At 53.6% G+C, this 19397-nt stretch overlaps 2 protein-coding genes across 2 annotated transcripts; one reads left to right on the top strand and one right to left on the bottom strand.

Annotated features, from left to right (window-relative positions):
• Nucleotides 1-1668: 1668 nt before the first annotated feature.
• On the top strand, nucleotides 1669-7778 carry NGA_0249310 (wd repeat-containing protein; the record flags this gene model as incomplete). Its single annotated transcript, XM_005856089.1, has 10 exons — nucleotides 1669-1703; nucleotides 2299-3687; nucleotides 3941-4967; nucleotides 5087-5210; nucleotides 5470-5597; nucleotides 5762-5841; nucleotides 5983-6038; nucleotides 6267-6337; nucleotides 6506-6578; nucleotides 6775-7778. Coding segments are annotated over 10 exons (3987 nt in total), but the record flags the coding sequence as incomplete, so codon positions are not given.
• NGA_0248410 (Aardvark) lies at nucleotides 7651-15341 on the bottom strand. Its single transcript, XM_005856082.1, has 16 exons — nucleotides 14938-15341; nucleotides 14630-14748; nucleotides 14322-14374; nucleotides 13942-14064; nucleotides 13605-13769; nucleotides 13331-13408; nucleotides 13039-13258; nucleotides 12702-12957; nucleotides 12055-12229; nucleotides 11837-11912; nucleotides 11394-11695; nucleotides 11094-11227; nucleotides 10797-10911; nucleotides 9955-10104; nucleotides 9490-9838; nucleotides 7651-9374 (listed from the first exon to the last, which is right to left on the bottom strand). The coding sequence occupies exons 3-16, from the start codon at nucleotides 14325-14327 to the stop codon at nucleotides 8857-8859; spliced, it is 2667 nt and encodes an 888-aa protein (XP_005856144.1). The 5' UTR covers nucleotides 14328-14374; nucleotides 14630-14748; nucleotides 14938-15341; the 3' UTR covers nucleotides 7651-8856.
• Between the last annotated feature and the right edge of the window lie 4056 nt (nucleotides 15342-19397).

Raw genomic sequence — 19397 nt, 5'->3', positions numbered from 1 at the left:
AAGCGCCGGATTGTGGGCGGCCCCGCGCATCCACCAAAACTCTACCTGGCTCCCGCCCTTACAGACCCATCCTGTCACTTCCGTTTCCCTTCCCTCCAGCTTGCAATTGTGGTCTCTCCATTGATCATAGCCCTCGTTATCGTCGAAAGGTCTCGAGGGGTCACAGTCATAGTCCCTGCTCGTCTCCAAATGAGGGGCGGCGGGGCAACGATCCACGGTTGTCCAGTTCCCTACGACACTTGCACACAACTCCGCCTTCACAATCACGTCCTCAGAGGCGCATACTTCCAACACAGAGATGGGGTGGGAGGGTGCGCACACACTGGGGATTTCGCCCGGGGTGACGCTGGCGATGGCCGCGAAGAGTTCCCCGTGCTCACAGGCCAAGATCTGCGTCATGGCCCCGCCGTTCGAGTGCCCCAGCATGTAGACCCGACGAGGGTCCACGTCGAGAGTGCGGATGGCCTCTTTCACCAAACTCGTCAGGTACGTCACGTCGTCGGGGCCCTGATGATCGAAATCGCAACAGCGAATCCCGTTCCAGAAATGCTTGCCTTCGCTGTTCACGGTCCCATTCGGCAAGAGAGCCAGAAAGCCACCATGTTGGTTGATTCGCGCGCTGAGCCCCAAAAAATGGTCGTGATAGGAGGCATCAGACCCGTAGCCGTGAAGCATCATGATCAAGGGCCAAAGTTTCGCTCCTGCTTGGTCCTCACTTCCATCTTCCGATTGATCGGCGGGATAGTTATCGGGTAGAACGACGCGAGCCGGTCTCTCCGACTCCTCCGCCAATGTTATGTACCTTGGGACGAGCCTTACGTGCTCTATCGTAGGCTCACTGTTTTCTGTCGTCACTTTGTACACTTCCTCCGTTGTCTGAGAGGCTGCTGCACCACGCCCACCTGCAGGATTGTAGTGCTCATTCACAGTATTCTTGATTTCCCCCTCTGATCCTACATCATGCTCTTTTGCCGCGAAAGGCGCTTCAAGCTCACCCATGCGGACCTTTGCGTCCGGAATTAGACTGAACGCCTCCAAGGCACGACGCAACCGGTGAGGTGGGGGAGATGTAGGCGTGCTTGATGTGCAAGCCACAAGAAATCCCGCAAGAAAACTGCCGGCAATCAGAACGTACAAACGACCCATGACTCTGAAAGGGAAGAGAGGACGAAGCCAGTGAAGGAGGGAGCCAGAATTATTTCGTTGACAGACAATCAAATGGAAGGGAAACTGTAAAGACAATTGGCGGTATCCTGTATTCATTATGTTTTATGGGGAAAAGATGCTTCGACAGTGGCCTCGATATCAAAGGTCCAAGACGTTTATGTAATGAATGTACTAGGACGGGGGGGTAGGGCGTAATATGGGCCAACGTAAACTAGTAAGAAAAAAAAGGTCAAAGCACTCAAAAGACAGTTGAAGTTTTCAGGTACCACGCTGTTCATTCCATGCCTGCAAAATAACGTGTATGCCATCACAACCACGCTTGGTACTGACTATTGGGAGGAAGGAGGAAGACCCATGGCGGGTTGATGCGCTTTCCTTCAAGCCGGCTTAGACCACTGGAGTCAGAGGAGAGTCACGCGCACGCCAGCCACCTTGTCCATTTACTTCCTTGGCCATCCTAACTAACGCCAGGACGACTGTGACGGGCACATTTCAATTGATATGCCCCGATCCGAGTTTGTTGGCGTTAATTTGTCGTAAGGCTGCCCGGTAATGGTGGTACGAGTGAACGCGTCCTCCACTCAAGCCGACCTGGCCGTCACGATACGATGCTTGCGGTTTTCAGGCCTTCAATTTCAACAAGTGCAACCCTTTTCTGGTGTCGAAAATCCACACAATAGGTTACAGGACATTATTCCTAGGCCGTGGAAGGGGTATAAGAGGAGATTGTGGGCCTGCTTCCCTGATCTTTGGGTCCTAAATACCTTCCTGGTGCTCCTCCCTTGCCCTGCCCCTTGGTGCATTGGTTTTCCAGTCCCCTACCTCACAAAGGTAAGACCAAGCACTCTCAAAAAATCATTTCTGCCTTTCTTTTAAAAATTGCAACCCGTGTACTTATACCAGGAGGTCCGTGGTGCGAGTGTCGGGTTTTTTGTTCTTTTCTTTCTTGGAACTCTTTCAAGTCCGTGAGTCCTTTTAATCCTCCTGCCAGGATTAGGGATAGGGCTAGTACCCCTCAAAACCCCGCTTTCGCCGTGACCTACCATCCTCATACGTCCTCCGCACTCATTACAACTATGAGCTTCGTTTTGTATCCCACAATTGATTCCTCTTCGTTTATCTCCAACATAGCCGACATCACTCCAGGATGTGTCGTCTCACAGCGTACATTGGCACGCCCATCGTAGCTGCCGATCTCGTGACTCGCCCCAACCACTCCATCATCACGCAATCTTTCGCCGCACGCGAGCGCCTGTGTGAGACGCACTACACACCGCCCTGCATCAACGGGGATGGCTTCGGGATCGGGTGGTACTCCTCTGACATGTCGGAAGACCCCGAGCCTTGCATCTACCGCAGTACCCGACCGGCGTGGAACGACGAAAATTTGATGCAACTTTCAGAAAAAATACGTTCTCATCTCCTGTTCGCCCACGTGCGGGCCGCGACCCCTGGCTCGGTGGTAGCCGAGCGCCTCTGTCACCCTTTCCGGTGCGGACGCTACCTGTTCATGCACAACGGCAATGTGGGTGGCTTCGACCGTGTCCGTCGACGGCTGATGGATCGACTCAACGACGCCTGCTTCGAATTCGCGGTGGCGAACGGGGCGAGCGACACAGTCGTGTGTTTTGCCCTGTTTTTGAACGCCCTGCCCGACCACATGGCCGTGGTCTCCCCTGACGTGCTCCGGCAGAACATGGAGGGCGTCGTGGCCCTGATCGTTCGCACCTGCCAAGAATGCGGGGTGGAGGAAGCTTCCTTGTTGAACTTTGTCATCTCGGACGGCCTCATGCTCCTGGCCACCCGTTTTGTCCACGACCCGAAATCCCCCGACTCCTCGCCAGCCTCGCTCTATTTCGGCGCGGGCACGGCGTACGAACGCAAGACGACCACCACGGCTGGCCCGGGGGGAGCAGTGGTGGCCGGGACGGGAGGAGAGTACGGCATGACCCACACTGACCGGCGGATCAAAGTCGTGATCGCCACCTCGGAGCCTCTCTCGGACAACCACACGGACTGGGTGGTGGTCCCGCCCAACAACATGCTCATCGTCACGCCCGACCTCCACCTGCTTCTGGCCCCCCTGGGGGCCTCGGACGCGATGGGCTTTGCATTGGAGAACATCATGTCGATGGAACGACGGCTTCTGCCGATCGAACTCCAGGATACGCTGGGCCCGGTGGCATCTCGAGCGGTCTTGGGGAGGGAAGGAGGCGAGCCCAGGGTGGAAACGGCGCGCCCTGCGTCCTTGTCCCCGCGCAAAAGGCTGGAACCGGGGGAGGAAGGGGGGGAGGAAGGGGGGGAGGAAGGGGTGGGGATCTTCCAGCGGGCCCGGCACATGATCTTGGGCCACAGTGAGTCCGCCTTGGCATTAGCCGTGTCAGGCAACCTGTTGTTCAGCGGGTCCTTGGACGGGTGCATCCGGGTATGGAACATTGAGACTTTCTCCCTCGACGCGGTGGTGCCCTGCGCGGATGAGGGCCATGCGGTCTTGGCCTTGGTGGTGCACGGGCAGGTTTTGTACACGACGAGTAGCGACAACAAATTGCGGGCCTGGGGCTTGGCGGGGAGGGGGGGGGGAGGAGGCAGGGGGAGGAGGGAGGGAACGGGGTCGGGTCGGGGGGGGGCTGCATCCTCTTGTTGGGCGTGGTGTTTATCGAGGGCATGGGCCACCCCATTTCATTGGCGGTGGCCGCCGGGACGCGAGCGGACGGGGAGGGCGGGGAGGAAGACGGTGGCGAGGTCATATACCTAGGATTTCAAGACACGTCAGTCAGGCGCTTGCAAGGGTCCGCGGTTCGATTTCCCCCTACGGTCACGCCGACCCTACCTCTCTCCCTCCCCGCTGCCCCCCTTCCTCCACCCCTCCTTCTCTCACCTTCGAATCCGCCTTTTCCCCGACTGCCGTCTCCCTTTCCTACCACCCCGAACGCCTTGGGATGAACCATTTCGAGTCGCACCATTGCGGGCCCGTCACGGCCCTGACCGTCTACCCTCCCTACGTGGTCTCCGGCGCGGGCGATGGCTTCGTCAAGGTCTGGAGCCCGGCTTCCCGCTCCTGCGTCCGGACCTTGCAGGGCCACCACGGCTCCGTCTTGACCCTGCTGGCGGGGAGGGAGGAGGGGGTGGTGATCAGCGGTTCGAGGGACGGGACGATTAAAGTGTGGGACATGGAGTCCTTCTCCTGCCGCCGCACCCTCCGAGGGCACAACGACGACGTGTTGAGCCTGGCAATCTGGGAGGGCTTCCTGTTCTCTGGCGCCGCGGACGGGGGCATCCTCGTCTGGCGGGTGGACAGCCTGACGTTTTACCAAGCGTTTCAGCAGGTGGAGCAGGGGGTTCAGAGTTTAGTGGCCACTCAGGAAGGGCAACGTTTGCTCTTTTCGGGCCTGCAAGGGGGCACGGTGCTTGCTTGGGACATGCCGCAGGAGGCTTCGAAGAACGGTGGGAAGGGTGTCCGGAAGGAGGGAGGGAGGGATGGAGAGCGGCGGGGGGATGGGGAGGATGAGGGAGTGGGGGGCCCTGAATTGGTTCGCATGGAGGAGTGCCTGAGCGAATTTGTCAGTTACCAAAGCGTGTCAGTGTCTGAAGAAGACTTCCACAAGGAGGAATGCTGGCGGTGTGCGAAATTTTTGACCTCGCTGTTGGAACGTTTGGGGGCCAGCGTGAAGATGGTTTCCTTGGTGGAGGGGAAAAGCCCTGTCGTTCTTGCGCGGTTTGGGAACCAACCAGATAAACCCACAGTCACGTTGTACGGGCATTACGACGTGGTACCAGCTTCGGAGAGGACCTGGAAGACGGTGCGGAATGGGGGGGGGGGAGGGGGAGGGGGGCCCAAGGAGAAATGGATGAGCATGAGGTGACTTGAACGCCTCTTCCTGCCATGACTCTTTTCTTATTATTGGTCGTTATTACCCAGGATCCTTTCGTCATGATGGCCTTGAACGGGTACCTCTATGGACGCGGGGTCACGGACAACAAAGGGCCCATCATGGCGATGATCTTCGCGCTGAAGGAGATGAAGGAGCAGGGAATCTTAAAAGGTAGGTCGCGGCCGGCAAGGAGGGAGAAGGGGCGTCGACAATAATATGCTCTTGATTATGGTCAGGACGATGAGAGGGGCAGGTCTGGCGGTTTGTGGGCAATGTGTGGACCGCTTTTTGATCGTGTCCTTGCGCCGAGCATTTGCCGAGGCGGTGGATCTGCTTGTGACGGGCATCTGCCGACAAGTCTCTGGGGCCCATCCCTTGTCCACACCACCCACGACTGGCATCGCATTTTTGTTGTCTCTTCCATTACCAGATATGAATGCAGTTCTTTTGCTGGAGGGGGAAGAAGAGACGTCTTCGGAGGGGTTTCGTGAAGCGGTCCTACAAAATTTGCATTGGTTTAGGGGCACGGGCCTTATCTTGCAAGCAAATAGTACCTGGGTAGGAAGAGGGGGGAAACGGGAGGAGGGAGGGGTTGCACGAATCCCTTTGCTTTATTTTGGCCCACCTTACAAAGGACGGGAGGAAAGTGAAGGGGAAAGAGGGGTGATAAGGGGCAGGGTATGGCACGCCTGATGCAATATCGCAATGACATGTACCAACAGATCGCGGACGATCGTCCTTGCCTGACGTATGGGATGCGAGGCACAATCCATCTGGAGGTGCGAGTGCACGGACCTAAAAGGTAAAGGGGGGAGGAGGGAGAGGGCACGGAGGAAAGTGAAAAATGGAGGGAGAAGAGAAAAAAAAGAGGAGAATAATCGATAGATAGGAAGGGTCCAAAATGCTAACATGTGATAAACGGGTTTCACTTTCATCTCTGCAGGAACTTGCACAGTGGCATCGATGGCGGGGCAGTTGTGGAGCCTTTAAACGATTTAGGTAGGCGATTTGAACCACGGCCAATCTTGTCTTTCCTTCATTCTAGTCCCCCCGATTTTCTTTCTCTCATGGCACGTCACGTTTTCCTGCTACACCAACCTTTTTTGGTGTATTTCTCGGTATATGAAGAGTATTCTCATCCCTTTCTGGATTATTTTTGGTGTCCTCTCTATGCTGGCATTTTGTGGAAATTATTGTGCACTCATGTTCTCGACGAACCAATCCTAGTGGGTATTCTAGCGACATTGGTGGACGCGCGCGGAATGGTCCTGGTGCCAGATTTTTATGCCGAAGTGGAGGTAGGTTTCAGGGAGAGAGTATTTGGAAGTCTGTTTGAGCGTCGGCTGATGACGACATGGTTGGAACGCTAAAGAGATGCGGAAAGGATTGAACCTTATTCCTCTCATGGCTGTGTTGTCGTAAAATACATCTTGGGGTCTTTGGGCTTCCTCTTTTGCGCTCGACAGGAGGTGTCGCAAGAAGAACTCGAGCTCTTCGACGCGATGAATTTGAACATTGACGCATATAAAGCCTCCTTGGGTAAGCAAGCAAGAGGGAGGAAAGGGATGAGGGGAGTCAAGAGGGGTGGGAAGGCTCCGCTAGAGGAGTTTTGCTGTCAGTCGGTAGGAGGCCAAGGGCATTGACGGAGGGACGAAGCATTTCACAAGGAAGGCTGTTTTATTCAGGGCAATCAATCATCTTCCCCCCTCTTCTCTCTCCCTCAATTTCGTTCCAGGCGTCAAGGGGCTAACCTGCAATTCGGGCAGGGAGGTCCTCGCCGGGCGATGGCGGCAGCCCACCCTCAGCATCAACCAAGTGGCCTCCTCCAATCCCACAGACTCCTACTCCATCCTCCCTAAGGCAGCCATGGCCAAAATCAGTGTGAGGACCGTGCCCCGCCAAAATCCTTCCCGACTAGTGGACCTCATCCGGGCGCATTTAAAGCACGAGTTTGGGAAACGTCGGAGCCCCAACGACCTTTTCGTGGAGGTGAAGAAAATTGGGGACTGGTGGTACGGCGACCGAGGGGCGCATGCGTTCGAAATGGCGGAGAAGGCAATTGAGGAAGTCTGGCATCAGCCTCCCCTTTACGTCAGAGAGGGCGGCACCATGCCCATTACAGCCTTCTTGGAGGACCTGTTGAAAGCGCCGGCATTGCACCTGCCTTTGGGTCAATCCACAGACAATGCACACCTGCCTAATGAGCGGATCCGCTATTTGAATTTGACAAACGGGAAGGAGATCATCAAGAGCATTCTGCGGCAGGTCGGGGAGTCCGGCCGAGCGCGAGTGGGAAATGGAGGGTCCTCGGTCCTCAAGGAAGGTCAAGTTCAAGGGAACGGGCATGGAGAAGCGCATAGCTCCCTCCACACGGAGAAAATGGGAGAGGAGCCGATGGCCTTGCCCGTCCCACAGGCCCGTCGGGCGGTCTCTGTTCCCCTTTCTCTCCTTCCTGCTTCCGCCTCGGGTACTCACGCGCATCTGACCCCTCTGCAAACCGAGCCTTTGGTGACCCGCCCTACCATCGCTAGGAGTGGTACGCCCACCCCGCCCTCGTCCTGCGCCTCAGCTTCATGTCATGCCCACAGCAATGCAGGGACAGGGGGGGGGGCAGGAGGAAGCGGGGGGAGGATGGGGGGGTTGAGAAGCCAGCCGGCGTCGCCTACCGTCACCACGATGGGGCAAGGGAATGGAGGAAACACCCCGAATGCGGGGAATGGAAGCAAAAAAGGATGGATGTTGTAAGGTCATGATTGTCAGCTGTGTCCTTGAATGAGAAGAAAGGGGGCCTTGACGGAAGAGAGCGCGACCGCATCAGGACGAAGAGGTTGCCACGCGGCAGGGTTTTTGAATCAAGGGTAGAAAACTCTCACTCAGAGTGTCTGAGAGTCAGGTAACATGTAATTTGTAGCTTCTGACGTTGAAATCAAATTTCTAAGTGACGTGTTGCATTAAAGCGATTTCCGAAGTCGTCCTGGACAACTGTGTACATGTAACGGAATATATATCAATCTCTACCAGCAGTCATGACACCAGCCTTAAATCAAATAAAGAATAAAAGGGCCATAGTCTGGTGCAATTTGCTTACGAGGAAAGGGGCATGGAAAAGAACTCCTGCGGGATGTGTCGACAAGACGGCTGTGCCGCTAGTACGGCTTTCCACACCTGCAGAACATATCATTCAAATTTGTAAGGTACACGCAGGTTTGACAAACTCATTAAATTGTCGTAAGAGCCTAAGCTAATCATCGCGCTGGAATTTGTTCCTTTCCTTTGTCTTCGAATGTTGACCCCACACACAGAGACAACGCGTTATAATCAAAACAAAAAGATCGCGATCATCATCATTGTCTGAGTCACCATACCGGTGCATCATCGAAGGCACCCAACTACGCAAGTAAGCCGGCTGCACGCTCACATATACGCCAAGAAGTCGCTTCCCTATCAAATCCAGACACCCAACGTGGCCCTTTCCTTCTCCCTCGTCGGCACAAAACAAAGTTATGGTCGGTACATCCTCAGACTGCAAAAAAGATATCCATGATCGACAGGCGCCACAGGGCTTCGCAACCCTAGGCGCTACCTTCCAAGGCATATTGGAGGATTGCTGCATTAGCATTTCCTCCCGTCTTTGTCCCACATCCTTGCTATAGAAACTGCCTTCTAAATTCTACCATTATCTCACTTTCTAGTCCACGCAAGCGCGGCTTTCTTGCCCCGTTCGGCCCCGCCCTGAACGTTGGCTACCTCCGATCTGTTTGCTTACTATGTACACCCTACCCAGGCAACATTCCTTCACTCACTACACATTCCCCTGCTACCGCAACGCTTCTTGTGCCTTAGTCAACAGCTCCCTCTCCCTAGTCTCGACCACTGCGGCCACGGCACTCAATCCCTTCCCTGCTCCCAGTCCCTGAAGGACGCTCTTGTTTTGCTCGTTCCCTTCCGCAAGTGCCACCACCCCCGCCAGGGCGCTGAGGGTGACCGCTCCCCTCCCTTTCCCTTCCTGTAGTCCTCCCACTACCGCCCCGCAAGCACGAGGCCAGGAAGTCTCCAAGTCCCTCTGGGGGAGGGAAGCTACCAAGTCCAAGCACAAGCGTTTCGCGTGCATTTCCGCGGTGTCTATAAGAGAGGAGGACGCGGCGGCGGTATTCGGGAGTGAACTCAGACGGGACCGTTTCTGGGACAGCAGGGAAGGCGGGGCGGGGGGAGGTGGGAGCATGAGTGTCGAAGGGGCGTGGGAGTGGGAACGAGGGTGGCTGATTGCCAGGCCCCCCGCAACCTCCTCGAACATGGTATGTACCGACGCGTCGTCGCTCAATATGGCAACTTCGTCTGTGCAAGGACAGGATTTTGAAGGGAAGGCATGAGTCTTACTCTATTGGAAGTTTCGGCCAGGGCACATTGATAACTGAGACATGCTTTTGGTCATTTCTTGTTCGACACTCACCAGGGGCACAGTCCCTTGCCACCAAAGTCAGCCATTTCAAGATTCCCAGAGCCGAGAGGCGCGTAATTTCCTTCTCGTCCAATACGTTTGAGGAGTAGGAGGAGTGGGAGGAAGCGACGGAGGAAGAGGAATGGATCTGCTTCCATACCGCCCTGAGAATGGAGAGCACTGCACGCACGTAGGACGGTCCCGAGGGAACAGGGAGGGTGCTGGCCGCGATGTCACCATCACCTTCCGCTTTGACCTCCGCGTGGCCATTGGCCTGATCGTGGGAGCCGTTGCCATTTCCATTAGTGTGGAGATTGGATGCGTGCTGGCAGGTGCGGATCTGGCCCGGCGAATCCATTTCCTGTAGAACCACGAAGAGAAGGGCGGGAAAGATAGGGACGGTGAGAAAATCATTTTTGCAGGGGAGCAAAAGCTTTCGGTGCTCCTTTTTTTACCACTTCCTGTTTCGCGCCTTACCTGAGCTGCTAGGGAGACGATCAAGCCCAAGGCCGCACTGCCAATGTCCTCGTCCGTAGGATGCAGGGCAAGGGAGAGTGCTACCAGAGAGAGGACGCTGGGAGTGATCAAGGAGGACCGTTGTAAAGGGCTTCCGTCTTCCGCGAGATTCTATAAGGAGAATGGAGAGATATATTGGGAGTGGAGTAATGAGTAACGACGGAAGAAGCGCCCGAGCGTTGGCTGAGCATCATCCAAGGAGTGAAACAGGAAAGTGAATGACTCGTTCGTACCTGAAGGCAAGAGAGTGCAAAGTGTTGCAGAACAGGCTGGCTGGGGTGCGCCTTTACCACGTCGACCAAGGCCGCCATCATCTGCGGTCGAGGAGAGCAAGAGGAGGGAAGATATACGTGCGTGAGCAATCGCCTTGGGACTATCCAGAGGAGAAGCGTGGTTGTCCCCCCACCCGGCTTGACGACTTCGTAAACCACCCCTTTCTGTCTCATCTCGGTAGTGACCTCACCTGCTCGTTCCAGACACGTTCCACTGTCTCAGGACTTTCCTCCGTCAAAGTTGCGAGGACCATGCAGCATTTTTCTTGCAGGGACGCCACGGACAGGTATCGTTTCATTAAGTCGAGCACGCAGCGGGTGATTCCGGACTGGGAAAATGGTGAGGACGTGAAAAAGAGCGAGAAGGACGGACATGAAGAAAACGGCGTCAAAATTGGATAGATTCTGGTTCCATGTCCTATTTCCCCAACTAAACAGATTTCCCGATCAATCGGCCCTCGCATTTCTTCCGTTGAACAGCACTGCTCTTGCCATCTCATCCTTTCACGATTTCTTTTTCTCCCTTTTTACCTGCAAAAGCATCTCCCTGGCCGTGGGACTCGCGTCTGTAATAAGAATCGCTACTTCCAGATAAATGTCTTGCGAGTCTTCGTCGCGCGCATAGTTCTCCATCGCGGCAACAAAACTGGGGAAGATCGGAAAACGAAAGGAGAAAGGGAAAGAACAACAAGAGTGAGGAGATGAGGATTTAAGCAACGAGTACACTCTGGTGTTGGTGGACATATATGAAGAGGAAAGAAGAAGGGAGAAAGGGAGGAAAGATACTGACATCAAAATGCTAAAATAAGTAGGGATGGGAGGACTCACTTGGATGCCGTGGGCTGGTCATCAAGTAGTGGGTGGCGGCCATTGACTACTTCCAGTAAGAAGAGAAGGGCGGGCGAGGCAGAAATTTCCAGTTCTGACTCGGCCGGGATGGTGGCCAGTGCACGCACCAAAGCCTTGGAGAGAAAGCGAAAAAAGTGTTGTGCATTAAAAACAGTGTAATGCAGGGTGAATATGCGCTGCAGTCAACTACCAGAGAATTGAAAGGCTCACTTACTCCCATATTCCCTTTTCTCCCTCTCGCTTTCCCCCACCCTGTCTTTCATCTTTCCTGCTTCTTACCTGGAAGGCCTGTGCTTCAGCCATCCCGTCCCCATCCCTCGTTGGCCCATTGAGATCGGTCGGCCTCTCCTTGGCCGGATTTTCCCTGTTCCACCCCACCGCCTGCTGGAAGGGCGGAGGTTCCGAACCGTTTGCCAGGACGGAGGGAGGGTGATGGTGGAACTTGTGCTGCGCCGAGGGGGAGGTGAGAAGGAAGGCAGTCTTGTTCAAAAGAATGGTGGTGGCTGTCGGTGAGAGGAGGGTGGAATGGAGGGAGGAAAGGAGGGGAGGAAGATGGTGAGGGGACGTAACGGTATTCCACGCTGTTCGCAGAGGAAAAAAAGAAAACGAGAGGAAAGAACACATTTGTGTGCATAGGGATTTTAAAAGAAATATCAAGAATACGTAGTGGAAAGCAGGAAGGTAGAAAAAACGGAATCCAAGGGGAACGGAGAGGGACGCACCTTTTTCTGCCAAACGCTGTGCCAGAGCCAAAGGCATGTAGAGCGCAACCATGGCCGCTGAACCCGCCACGTGGATCTGTCGGAACGAGTGACTGGTGGATAAATAGGGCGGGCTCATGTGCGTCGTTGGGTTCCCTTCCCAGCCGTCCGCCAAGTCAGGCCCTCGGCCATTTCTCGCCCCTTGGTTTTCTCACGTCCCGTCTACCCCCGCCTCGTACCGCCACGTCGAACGGGTGCTTGTTAAAGATTTGTGTCACAACCAACGCCGCCTTCAGGGCCACCAATCGATGCCGATTCTCCGCGTGCTGCCAGGCAAGTTTGGCGATGGCGAAGCAGCATTTGACCTGATACATACGCGGGGGCAAGACGTCGAGGGAGGAAGGGAAACCGGCTCTATGTGAGCACCTTTGGCCAGAATTGATTTTTTTATCGAGGTTTTTCACTCAAAACAATGCCGTCTAATTCACGATGTTTTGGCTCGCGAATCCCTGAAAAAGCAGTCCGCTCTAAGCCGTCCGCTCCCACTTTTCCTCCCTCCCGCTCTACCTGCAGGTCTCTCGCGTCAGGATGAGCGGCCATGACCGCCAATAGAACGCGGCAACAATCCAGCTGCCCCAGACAGCTTCGTTCGACGGCCCCGCGAGAGGATAGGCTGGAGGGAGGGGGGAAGGAGGGGGCAATGCTTGGATTAGAATGCCCACAGGGAAAACGGACTGACGCAATCATGTTCAACAACCGAAAAACGAGTTTTCCGCTAGATTTTATGATGTATCTCTCGCACGTATATATATATTACATAACGCATCATGCCTCCGTCATGCATGCATGCGCATGAAAAAGAAAAAGACGCTGCCTCGGAACATACCTGTAGATGGCCGTGATAGCCCCGTCTAACACGTCCAAGTCCCTCCAAAAGGTCTTCATCATCTGGACCAGGATGGCGCCGGCGCCCGCTTCGAAAACCCTCTGGGTGTTGGCCTCATGCCGGGAGAGAAGGGCATTTAGAGCGTAAAGGCCTGTCGAAGAGGGAGGGAAGGGAGCAGCGAGGGAGGCAGGGAGGGAGGGAAGGAGGGAGGGGAGGAAAAGAGAGGAATGAGGGAGGGCCAAAAGCACCCAGTGATCTGGTTGATAGACTAGAATAAATGTGGTTTAGGATTGAGAAAGAAAAGGCGGGACCAAGGTCAAGGAAGAGGAGTGCGTACCTGAGAGTTGGATCCCATAGTCGTCGGGCCATTGACGGAGGCTTTCAGTGACGCGAGAGCACAGACCTGCGAGGCCCAGACGGTTCTGCCATTCAGGATGGCCGGTGGCTAGACCCACGAGTGCCTGGAGGACAAGAAAGAAGGCCGGAGGGCGGGGGGGGATAAACGCATTGGAAAAACGCGATCCGGGTCGTTGGACTCGGTTCCTGCGCCGATAATCCTGTAGTGTCATGCAGCTCCCTTTGCCATCCTCGCACAGCTTCCTTTCCCTTCATTCATTTCCCCAGTGTACCTGACAAGCGGCGGCTTGTAAGTCCTTGTCGTCGGTATGCATCTCAAAAATGCGCGTGAAGAGCTCTTCAGCTGACTCCTATCGTGGAAGGGACAGGGACAAGGGAACGAGAAAAGGCGCCAAGGAATGAGATATTAGGACAGGATTCCACAAGTAACGTTTACAAATAGCAGGGTTTGGTTACATATTAGCTAATAGAGGTAAAACGACGGGGAAAAGTATGAAATGCAGGGAGCGAAATAGGGTGGGAGGGAGGGAGGGAGGGAGGGAATACCTGTTGGAAGTTCGCCCTTGCCCCTTCGCTTTTGGCAGCCAGGGCTTCGATTGCTTCCAAACCCATTAATTGGATGCAGCGATCCCCGCTGAAAGTCTGCATTGCCGTCACGACGAGACGACAGGCCCCCAGCTCGCCGAGACGAGTGACGTTTTGGATCGAATACTGGGGGGGCGAAGAAAGGAACCAAGACCCACGGTGGCATATGAGTATCAAAATACATCAACACCAATTATTCAAGAAAGTCGTAACACAGCTTAAGTGAAATACGTGGAAGAGGAAGGGAGGGAAAAGTAAGGGAGGGTAGGAGACAGAGGGGGCGGGGGGGGGGGGGTACCGTGGTGGTGGTCCTTCGACGGAAGCGGTCTTGACGATGGCGAGGAGCCCCTGGTACTGGACCGACGGGTCCAAGGGAGACTCTGCCATGCGTCGCAGGAAAGGAAACCGGGTGGCCCCTTTCCTGTGGGGAGGAGGGTGGCACATGGAAACAGGAAAGCGCCGGGAGTGAGGAAGAAAGCGGTGATTAATGCTGTCCGACACATCATTTCGTCCTTTGATGCCAATCGTCGTCCCTCTCCACACCAACACACTTTCTAACAAACCAAAGGATCCCTGCGCTTGTTGATTATTTTTCCCCTTGTCCTCTATTGCTCATGCATTTCCTTCCCCCCGTCTCTTATCCTCCCTCCCACCCTGTCTCTGATGATGTGCTCTTACCGGCATGTGGGACAGGTGGCATTCCGTTCCAACCAGGAATTGATGCAATTGGCCTAGGAGGCATATGGAGGGGAACACGTTGGATTGTGCATTAGTTTTCTATCTGCCTGTCGCCGAGGCCAGACCCCAATGCCTCCCCTTCGTAAAGCGGCTTGTGGCATCCCAACCCCGACATCCTGCACATTATCCCTGCATCCCGAACACACGCTCAGAATTCGTCGTCTGGCCCTTCCGACTTCCACCGATTTGACACACCATGCCTTCTACATTGCTTTTACATCCCCCCCCCCCCCCATCCTTGCACTTACATGAAAGTGATGACGATCTTCGCACCCCAATAATGACGTTAAATCTGCGCCTTCTTCGATCAGTTCCAAACAGATCACGCACGGGTTCAATCTTGGCACGGACGGCCCCTTGAAGAAGGCTGTACAGTGAAAGGGACGGAACGGGGAAAGATAAATATTGAGCACACGGCAAAAAAACGGACATTGGGTTGCGTCGCAATGCCCACCAGTACCAGTCTCGACGTCCCGACAACCGCCACTGAAACAACGGGAAGGCTCCCTGTCACACTCTGATTCCCTCCATCTTCTCCGTCCGGGTCTTGACGTACAGTCAAAATGGTAGACGTATGGTCCCCGCTCACATGTCCGAACGGGGCCCTCGCCCATTTGGCAGTCCATTTCCATCTTGTCAAAGCACGTGCTGCTTAGCCTCTTTGCATGCAGATGCCACTGTGAGCCAGGTAAGTCGAGGATTACAACGGACGGCTTTTTTGCTCTTCCGCTGTGCTGCCTTGCTCCTTCGTCCTAAAGCGGGCGCAGGCAAATGTGTCACAGACGTGAAACAAAAACCAGAATATATGTTGTACTTGTTCCGATGGTGTAATCGTTTCGCGTCTGCTCGCGGTAGTCCAGTCCAAGACGATGCAATGAATTCAGGTCAAATCGCGAGTGAAGCTGTGTGGCCTTCGAAGGCCAAGAGGCCTTTCCGCTACGCCAAATACTATGATATTACAGCCAAAAAGATAAAGAAGGTAATAAAAGCGAAATGAGATTGTCTGAAGTGTGATGCTTGCCATCGTATTATGAGAAGGTACCGTCCGGAGACAAGTTGCCGGTGTAAGAACGTACTTCGTGTACGCGTGTCACATCTTCCCACATCCTTTATAGAAAATAGCTGAAAAGGTCAACCCCACGGGTCGGTTCGACATATAATTCCATTGCAAGAGATAACAGGAGTGAAAACTAATACATGTGACTGCAAGCGGCGCCACAGTCAATGAGCGACGCTTGTCCATCGAGACCTCAACCTTCCAGGCCTGGAAACCTCAAGGAGATAAATTTCCGGGGCCGATACCAGAGGTAGGCCGAACGTAAGCGCCTCAAGCAGCAGGCCTCCTTGCCTTTTGCTTTGAAGCAGCAGCCGGCAACGCTCACCCGATTCGTGGCGTTTGATTGGTGGAAAATTTTCAAATTCCTTCAAGATGCCCTACCATTCGCTGCCCCAGCCTGGTGCCATTGCGACCGGTTCCCGAAAGCGGATGGGCAGGACATGGAGGGCGGAAAACAACAAGGATGCTGCATGGAAAATAAGCTTAAGTAGCGGTAAAAGCCAAGTGTACATCAGGATAATGATGTTTGGGGTTCTTTCTTTGAAAAAAATATCGAGTGAGCATGCGCGATGCACTTCATGAGGCGCAACGGTGTGGCGCGTCGCACTTTCCCTACTATTTTTCCGGCCGATACCTTCAGAACTTTTGCCATGAGTGACTTTTTACCGGGCTTAATATGTCTGTAGCTGAAGCCTTTTTAGGATATCATTTGGACGCAGTGTAAAGCCACACGTTTCATCGGTCTGCAAGACGTTTTGTCTTGGATACCTCCAATTTGGTTATGTTTTGTTTCCGCACGAGCGATGTTACACTAGATACACAAGATTTATCAGCAATGCAAATAAACTATCATTTTGAACATAATCGATGGGCACAGAAAAAGATAAGCCGCGACCCCGGAAATTTGAGAAATACAGAAATTCTGTGTCCCATGTTTCTGGCATTCCATTCATCACCCGTGGCACCACGGGTAGCATACTAGAAAGATGATAGGTAGTGTCTGCCGTGTTATACGTGATGGATTGGAGAAAATTTAAATGGAAAAAACTTGAATGGATATATAGCCATACATATTCGACATCTCCATTGGGTCCAATACTCCACACGTTTTACGAAACGCGCAATTAGAAAGGTCTCAAAAAGATTGATTGCTTCTCCGTTGAAGAATCTTAACATTTTCCAGCTTCTAGATCTACTTATATGAGAGCTTTTTAGTATCTCTATACGTCGTCATCAAGCGCTAATCATCTTACCGAACGCCTCCAATGCCAGGCGCTCCGACGTCTCCTACACCCCGCAGACCCCGCTGCAATTGTTTTCCATCCGCCCATTCAGCATGCAGGTATTCGTCATCCTCAGCCTCAGCTAGTCTTTTCAGCTCCTCTTGCCTTTTAAAGTAGTGTGCCAACATTGCCAACCTCTCTTCCTCCCTGACTACGGGCTCACGCACTGGAGGACCTTGGCCAGGCCCTGCTAGCTTGACAACAATCTTGGTCTTCTCATTGCGACAGCCACCCAATTGTTCTCCAACTGTTTTCTCACGCACGAATTTTTTCCCCATGGCCCACAGTCGTGCGGTTGTGGGGTCAAGACCCGAAAGGCTCCCATCCTGCTCAGGATTGTTAGCACTATTTGCCTTGTTCGCCTCACATGAAGAAAGAGCCTGGAGTAGGGTTGGAGACCTTCCACTTCTAATTACACGTGACATCTCGGCCAATACCACGTCTTTGGTGCCATCGCTTTGTTTCACGTTTTGGTTAAAAGACGTCGCCAGGGGAGACGAGACCGAAGGAGAGGCAGACTCGATAGCGCCATGGAAGTTGTCCAGTTGTTCTTGAAGCAGAGTGCGAGACATAGCGTGTTGTGGTTTTTTGGGTTTATTTACCTGTAAAGTTCCATCATCTCCAGTCTTTTTCTCCTCTTGACTTGTGCTGTTACTGCCTAAGTACGCTTCCGCATCAAACGCCACCCGAACTAGTACGTCCTTTCTAGGTGTGATGTCCTCGCTACTGTTGCTTCGCACGCCAAGCTCATCAGGCTCTTGAGGGATACTTTGCACCATATTGACGAGACGCTGCAAGAGTAGGCGGGCGTTCCACACCCATACCAAGTCCTGGATTAGGTCTTCATTTTTTGTTTCACATGTAGTCTCGTACAAAAACTCGTCTCCATCTGACCGTTTGACATGAAGTACCACCATATGGCTGATTAAAGAAGTAATTTATATTGTGCTGTGTCACGCAAAGCCTGTTGGTGTTGAGAAGATGGCAAAATTATCAAAAAAAATGGGGAAAAAAGCCTCCAAGATTTGTTCCGTAAACTTTTGGCGTTGGTCCCAGAGGGCGACAAAGGTTTTGCAGAATTCCTGCTATTCTTTTTCCCTACTAAGTATGTCATGGCTTGTGTTCAAAAAAATTGATTACTAACAAGACATTGACAACTTTGACACGGCTATCATGTTTGTGTGTGCGAGCTTCACACAAATTCTTTTGCCGAATGGGCCCATAGGAATAGTCTTTAACCTCCTCTCCTCTAAGCTTCTAACTTTCCATTCCTAAGAAATCGAACGGCTGAAAGCAGAACGAGCATCACGGTGCTCATGCAACCCGATACATTTATTAGTTTATTCATGATTTTTTTTTTCCCTTAGTAATTTACGTTTACTCGCCCTTATCGACCTCCCACAGGTGGCTTAGCTTCTGGGTGCGGGGTGGCAAGGAAAGAGGTGGACATCTGTCGTGTGCTTCGAGTCCTTGTATTGCCGCCAAGCCTACTCTGTGATTTACTCACGGGAATAGACTGAGTCGAGGTCCTGTCAGGCATTGTTCTCGGTCCTTCACAAAGAAGTTCACCTTCGTTGCTCATATGAGCACCGTTGGCTAGTACAGCCGAAGATGTAGCGGACATGGCCGCGGCGGGCTCTGCCGGGGTGTGAAATGAGTGCGATTGAGTATTTTTAGTACATTCCCGCGTCTCTGAGAACGGTAAGAGATGGGTCGCAGGGTTTCGGGGTGCTGAAGCGGACGCAGGCGCAAAAATTCTGTTCTCGGCCGCCTGTGAGGACTGGGCAGAAGAAGCAGCAGTACATGAATCTAGTAGCGCAGTAATCAGTGACACCCACAGCAAACGGCTTTGTGCGCTAGGTGCGCGGAAATTATACCGTGCCGTGTACGTGGCTCGATCCTCATCCCCAGGAAAGACGCTCAAGCCAGGATATTTGGCATCTAGCGCGGCACCAGAGGAGGCCCTTACGATAAGGTCAAAGCGTCGACCAGCCCACTGGGCATCGCTAGGGCATTCAATTTTCTCTAGCAAGCGCAAATCCAATGCGCCTTTCTCATGTAAAGGTATGCAGCCCCATGCTGCAGGGACGGAGCTTTGATAAAAGCGTATCTGCTGAGAGCCTGCGTAGAGCACTAGATGAAATGGGACCCAAGACATGAGTAGCCCCCCTAAGGAGCGAGACGGTGACCACAGTTCCATGTTTCCCTCGAGTAAGACCCGATTTTGCGCCCTGTTGTTGTTGGCCAATGCGCTCATCGCCTGGTCTTGAGCCATCTGGAGGAGGCTTTGCAAATGAGGGCGCGCCGTGCCGGAAAGCTGGTCGAGTCCCTCCATGACGCTTCGCAACGCGGGGTCTACGGGACGTGTGTCTTTATTTCTATCCCCTATTGCTCCTTTGCGCCAGTAGGTGTTACCCGTGGGGAGGGATGAAGAATTGCTGTCTCGAGGTACGAGCATTCCTCCCCATGACAGGCTCTCCTCAAAATGACCCGTGCGAGCTTCCTTCCGAAGAACGTTTGACCAAGCGCAGGTTTCCCTGTGTTTGTCTTCTGGCGTTCCTTCATCTTGGTTGGCTTGTAGAGAGCAGTGTTGCTTGGAGCGGCTACCCTGCCGCTTGGAAAGAGAGTAATTACGGTTCCATGAAAAGCTTCCACGTCCCTTTCGACGTGGGGAGG

Source organism: Nannochloropsis gaditana (genome assembly GCF_000240725.1).
Source record: "Nannochloropsis gaditana CCMP526 unplaced genomic scaffold scaffold045, whole genome shotgun sequence".
NCBI classification, from domain to species: Eukaryota; class Eustigmatophyceae; order Eustigmatales; family Monodopsidaceae; genus Microchloropsis; species Microchloropsis gaditana.
This window is presented reverse-complemented; position numbering and strand designations above follow the sequence as displayed.